At 36.4% G+C, this 7,175-nt stretch overlaps 1 protein-coding gene across 1 annotated transcript; it reads left to right on the forward strand.

Annotated features, from left to right (window-relative positions):
* The first annotated feature begins 226 nt into the window (after nt 1-226).
* On the forward strand, nt 227-1,995 carry LOC147505844 (cysteine desulfurase, mitochondrial-like). Its single transcript, XM_086604185.1, is given in 2 exon segments — nt 227-722; nt 724-1,995. Coding segments are annotated over 2 exon segments (1,182 nt in total). The 5' UTR covers nt 227-461; the 3' UTR covers nt 1,645-1,995.
* Nucleotides 1,996-7,175: the final 5,180 nt, after the last annotated feature.

Genomic DNA, 7,175 nt, shown 5'->3' on the forward strand with positions numbered 1-7,175 from the left:
ATAAATCTCGTAAGTTGGATAAACATTTTTGTCAAAACAAACAAATCTTCCAAAACCGAAAAAAACAGAGAATAATTTTGTGGACATACAACTATTTGATGTCCACAAGACCTCGTGTGATGATTGGTGGAGAGGCTGCCCAGAAAACTGTTTACCTGTCCAAAAAAACTGTTTATCTGGCCCACAAAGTGTTTGGACCAATGAAATCTGTCCACAAATTCGCTCTAAAAAAAACAAGCTCCATCCTCAAAATCTCAAAAATAAAACCCCGCAACAACAAAAATGGTTTCATCAAAGCTTCTAATCACAAAACTAAACCAGCTTCAAACCTTAACACCTTTTATCTCAAAACCCTTTTCTACATCATCATCATCAACAGTAGCAATATCAACAGAAGTAGAAGAAGAAGGTGGGATTTCAATGAAAGGGGTGAAAATATAAGGTAGGCTTTATATCTTGATATGCAAGCAGCTTCTCCTGTTGATCCACGTGCACTAGATTGTATGTTACCTTATAATATATCACTTTATGGTAATCCACACTCAAGAACACATCTTTACGGTTGGGAATCTGATTTTGTTATTGAGATAGCTAGAAATCAGGTTGCTTCATTAGTTAAAGCTTCACCTAAAGAAATAGTCTTTACATCTGGTGCTACTGAATCAAATAACATTTCTGTTAAAGGGGTTATGCATTTTTATAGAGAGAAGAAGAAACATGTTTATTACTACTCAAACTGAGCATGAATGTGTACTTGACTCGTGTCGACATTTAGAACAAGAAGGGTTTGATGTTAGTTATTTACCTATTGGGAAAGATGGTATATTGGATCTTGATTTGTTTAGGAAATCGATAAGGCCTGATACCGGTCTGGTTTTGGTTATGATGGTTAATAATGAGATTGGTGTGATTCAACCTATGGAAGAGATTGGGAAAATTTGTAAAGAGTTTGGTATTCCATTTCATGCGGATGATGCACATGCTTTGGGGAAAGTTCCTATTGATGTTGATAAAATGAATATTAGTTTGATGTCATTGAGTGGGCATAAGATTTACGGACCTAAAGGTGTTGGGGCGCTTTATATGAAACGAAGGCCGAGGATTAAGGTTGAGCCACAGATGAATGGTGGTGGGCAAGAGAGAGGGATTCGTAGTGGGACTGTTCCGACTCCTTTGGTTGTTGGTATGGGTGTTGCGTGCGAATTGGCTATGAAAAAGATGGAATACAATGTGAAAAGGATAAAGGGTTTGCATGAAAGGTTGTTGAATGGTATTAGGAGTAAGATTGATGGTGTTATGGTGAATGGAAGCACTCAGAGGAGGTATGCAGGTAACTTGAACATTTTGTTTGCTTATGTTGAGGGGGAAAGCTTGCTTATGGGGTTGAAGGAGGTTGTTGTGTCAAGCGGGAGTGCTTGTACTAGTGTAAGTCTGGAACCTTCTTATGTCTTGAGGGCTTTGGGAGTAGAGGAGGATATGGCTCATACATATATCAGGTTTGGCATTGGGAGGTTCACTATAGAGGCTAAGGTTGATCGTGCAGTCAAGCTTACTGTGAAACAAGTGGAGAAGTTAAAAGACCTGAGCCCTCTTTATGAAATGGTCAAGGAAGGGATAGATATTAAGAATATCCAATGGTCATAACACTGATATGCGTCAAATCCTTAAGTGTAAGATAAGCATAATAGATATGTACACAATCAAGAGAAACATATTTGGATCAGAAGATACCGAGAACGGAACTGAGTAGACATGAACTGCTCTGAAGTGTATAGCACAATTAACTGCCATCTAGGTTATCACATCACATGCCACACTTGCAACCTCATTAATTACTCTTGTGATTCTGTATTTTTATCTTTCTCTAACAAAATGGATGTTTAGTAATTTTTTTGCGTTGTTTACCATATTTCTTGGCTCGTAGCCCTAGGTATGAATAATTGTGCTACTTTTGAAGTGTTGGATATACTTTGTAAATTCGTATTGTGTTAGGTATATCTTTTAAGTTTTTTTTTTTATGTCCATCTTTATGAAATTTATGTTGCTGAATTGAAAACCTTAAAAATTTCAGGTGATGTAGCTTTTGCAATATTTAAATATCTAAATTGTGTGAGAATAAGCAGAATGTTGGAAAGTTCAACTTAACCTAAGGAGAAACATAGGGAGAATTTTGATGACCCCATGCAGTATCACTGTTGGTCTGTTCTTCAGTTTCCACCCCTTGCTTTACTTCATTGTTGTAGTAGGAGAGTTGCTATGAAGATATGTTTTATTGTAAGGTACTAATCAAATAGGTAGTTACAATTAAAAATGAACGGTATTTTGATGTAGAAGGACTTCCTTGCATTCAATTGCATTTAATTATCCGTCTTCGTATTCTGAAAACTTCCTTGAACATTTTGAAAAGCTTTTACTTTGCGATAGATTGATGAGTTGGTATAGCTGCATAAGAACTCGCTACACCTTCCACTTTGTGTAGAACTACATACAAGTTTTAGGCAATCTTATCTGACATCTAAAGGATGAATTTGTGGAGATTCACTACAACATTCAAGAGGTAGAGGCCCATTTTCTTTTACTGTCAAATAAAGTTTTGTTGAGATGGCTTAAAATTTCATGTAGGCATGCTTGTACTAGTACAAGAACCATCTTATAACAGAATGGACATAAAACAATGTTTTTAGGGTGTTTAGCATGTATCTTGGCTTGCAGACCTAGGTGTGGATAACTATGCTATTTTTGAATGGTTGGAAGCACTTTGTAAGTTCATGATGGATTGCTTTTACCTTTAATTGTTTGAAGAAATTTCTATATAGGACTAAAAAATATGTCATAATTAAAAGGTATAGTGTTTGCAATGTTTGATTATATATGTAACAATGCGAAGAGAAGCAGAATTTGGAAAAGTTGAACTTACCAAGGAGGAGAAAAATGGAAAGAATTTGGTTACCCTGTCAAATTCCTCTGCTGGTCTATTCTTATTTATCATTTGCTTGGTTTTGTATTGAACTCTAAGTCAATATGACTGAAGGCATTCATGCTTTGCGTTAGTTATGAACGATTGACATGATTTAGTATCAATGGATATTTCTGATAGGGACTTGGATATATGTTTTTGCATTTATCATTGGACTAATTGTCAAATACATGTATTTGTGCATTCTTCTGTCAATTGATCAATTTGGATATCCTTTTTACTCAATTGTCACTGTTGAAGAAAACGTTTTGATTTATCAAGATTTTAATTTTCACTTTCCTTCATTTTTGTTATATGCCTTCCTCTATGAACCTACAATGTTTTTATTAACAGTGAATGACTTATGTTTAGGACTAAGGTGCTTATTTGCGTTTTAATGGAATCTATTAAGATTTCTTATTGTCCAACTTCAACTGTGAGATCGTAGGAATGGTCGCTCATTCTAAAAGATGCAAATAAATGGGCACTTGACATAGTGATCCTGAGTCCTGCATATCAGTGCCTCAGTTTGCTCTCCTATGTTCAACAATTTTACTAATCAACTAATATCTGACTTGCATACATACAACCTGTTCGTTGTTTTTGGAATGGGCATCAAAGCACTGAAATGTCACCCATCACTTAATTTCTTCTTATGTCAGTTCTATAGCATCTTCTCCTCGAGTTCGTTCTTCCAAGAAAATTTGGATATGGCTACTCCACCATACCCCAATACAAAACTTAATTAGTTAGAAATATAGTTTATAAACACCAACTTATGCGCAAATATTAATAAATTTCTTACCTATGAATCAGGTTTAATCCATCTACGTTCAATTTAACAGTATCAGAATCAAGTTTAATCCATGCACAGTTAACATCCACGGGGAGGTTCTGTATCAGATCGAGGCTCACTTTCTTCTGATGTTGAATTAATTTAATTAGATGACTTAATAGACACCTATCAAATTAGTCCGGTATAAATATTAAAGTTTGTGTGTTTGTATTCTTCTCAATTGAGGTATAAATAATATGCTTACAAGATAAATTAGGAAACGACAGTAGCAATCTACAGCTAATACATAGGTGAGAATATATGGAGTATAATGTAAGATCACCATAAATATGGTAACACAGATCATGCTTTTACACTCCCTCGCAAACTTGGTGGTCTTTGGCGGACAAGTTTGGAGGCGCAAGAGCTGAAAGCGATGCTTGTGAAGTCCCTTGGTGAAGACATCAGCAATCTGATCAACTGAGGGGACAAATTGAACACGATGAGTGCCAGATGTTACACGTGTTAGGTTATGGAACCATCGAGCTTTGCTCCTATGTCTGACCATGTTGCCTTCACGTTTTTCAATTTAGAGAAGAGGGCGCGCATGCGCTTGACTATAGCCAAACCCAAGGGGCACACGCCCTAAAGTTATTGGAAGTTGGACATGAAGAAGGCGCGCACGCGCTTTCCTTTGCCTTACCCAAGGCGTGCCCGCGCTCCACCTTTCCAAAATTTTGACAGTTTGTCGATATTTCGGCCCAAAGCCCATTTTCTCACATTTTTTCTATGTGTACCTATATAAAAGAAATAGATTAGAGTTTTGAGACAACTTTGAGAGATTCATTTCATGGGAAATGTGGGAGCTCTATTGAGCTAGGGTTTGAGTGAGGCCTCTTGTTCTTGATTCTAGTTACTTCTTGTAAACTCTCCAATCTTTACTATAAAGGAAACTCGGCTCTTGTGTGGATATAGGTAACATTTACCGAACCACCTTAAATCTTTGTGTCTCTTTGCATTTACTTCCATATTTATTGTTTGGTATGAATTGTGATGATAAATTAGTGGTTTTGCTTTGTTGAGTTTGTTGTGATAACTACCAAAGTCTTGGGTGGGTGAGTTCCTTGGTGTGAGCTCCAAGAGAAATCATTTGGGATTGAGAGTAACTAGGTTGAGGTGTGACTTTGTCACACCCCGAATTTCGACAGAATTCGGAAAAACAATATTTGTTCCCGACTCTTCGATTTTCGAAGTGTGATGCACTCTCAACTCCCAAAAACACATAATCAGTTTAAATACGTGGATAATTAAAAACTAATAAAAATTTAAGATAAACAAAAGTCCTCTTCATTACCAAAAACTTGCAAATATGGTTAAATTACAAATCTCCTTTCAACCCTCTTTAATTATAATTATAATTGGAAATACAAAACAACATTGTCTCCACTAAAATCTATTATACTTTAAGGGAAAACAAAACATATCCGGAATGCAACGTTAACGCAAACCACAAGCAGCAACCTTCTTCAACACTAACCCTGTCAAGACTTATCAACTATGTTCATTTAATGAACACATCCGATAAGCAAACATGCAAATCGGGTTAACATTATAAACAATGCTGGTGTGAGTAGCCCAAAAATACAAATTATACTAATACATATATATACGCACTCCATAAAGCAGTTAGTTCCTTCCCCAAGGCGCCTTAATATCCAACGAATAATACAATATTCAGGTGTCATACATTCATAACTCATAATCATTTCACTATATCACGTGCCAATATATTATTGCACTAAGCCACAATCCCGTGGGAAAATATCCACAAATATTATACTACCTCATAGTAGCATCTCACATATATAATAATAGAGCGTTTATATAAATTTCTCAAAGATATTGCATTTAATAGATATCATAACATATGATATCATTTAACATAACAACAATTTCCACATACTACATAATGTCGCAATTTCTCCAAACGTACCGCATACCCTTTTTATAGCATTTTAGGAATATTATGTCTCCTAACATTTCAATCTCATCACGTGTCAAAAATACACAACATCAACGTCAAATCTTTCTTAGATAATGACTAACCAATTATGCAGGCTTCCGCACCATTTTAGCATTTGATTTGTTCATACAATTTAATATATAAAAACGTAGTACAATTAAACAGTCAACAATCCACAATCAAAGCCCAAAACCAAAACTCAAACAATTAAGTGATTCAGCCCAAAGAAAATAAAATAGAACGGCCCAAAATAACTAATGTGGTTTGGCCCAAAACAAACTAACCAAATTGGCCCAAGGAAACTAATCTAATCTGGCCCAAAACAAAAGGTTAATTTCGGCCCAACACTAACAAAATAGAACTGACCCAAAGGAAAACCAACTAAGGCCCAAGCCCCACTAATAGGTTTTGGCCCACGGCCCAACCGGTCATCTCCCTCAGCTCCACCAGCTCCACCAGTCACCAAATCGGCCACCACAACCTCCACTCATCACCCCTCCAAACATAATCGAAAATGATGAGGGGAAAAACCCCCACTACTTTAACAAAATCGAAAAACTCAATTCTTGAATTCAAAATTCTTCAACCAACTAGATATGGGAATTTCTCGCCGCCATTAACAGCTTCTACGATTTTCAACACTGCCGCCCCACTCTACAACACTCAACCATACCCCCTACAATCAATTCTCATACAACCAAAACAACTACCATATAAATTTGATCGAACCCTTCCTCCACACTAGATCGCGTTGCCATTAACGACATTCTTCCACCTGCAACAACACTCTCCAACATTCACTCAGTACCCCCAACTGTTGGTTCAACCCCAAACACCTAGATTATGACCACCTGCAAATTTTGATTAGTAGTCCTAACGATTTTTGACTTGCACCGCCATTAACAGCTTCCCCAAGCTTTGACAGAACCTAACCAAACCTCAATTCACATGCCCAACACTTTACACTAATAATCAAACACTCTTCAACCATACCACAACAATAAAAGTTCACCCCACAGCCAAAGAGTTCAAACAAATACTAGTAGAACGATTCTTGGCGACGCCATTAACGGCCTTTCAAGCTCCAACAGTTCAACAAATCAACTTCTAGAGTTTTAGTAATTAAGCAAAACAACACATAGCATTTAACGAGTTAGCCATTCAACAGGATGAGAGAAAAATAACGACATAGTAAAAAGAGAACAAAAACTGAGTGGAAGAAAAACTCGACAATAAATGTTTTTATTAGTAGTAGACGTAAAACTCTAGTTTCGATGGAAAAAGAAAAACATAACTACTCACTTAATTAAAAGCTCCACGAATTTTCCCCTAGTCTAAATCGTCGGGCTCCAACACTCTAGCAAGCGAGCTTTTATCTCTGCTTCCATTTTTTTATTTTATTTTAATCTCCAAAAACCTTA

This window comes from Coptis chinensis, chromosome 4, assembly GCF_015680905.1.
Source record: "Coptis chinensis isolate HL-2020 chromosome 4, ASM1568090v1, whole genome shotgun sequence".
NCBI lineage: Eukaryota > Viridiplantae > Streptophyta > Magnoliopsida > Ranunculales > Ranunculaceae > Coptis > Coptis chinensis.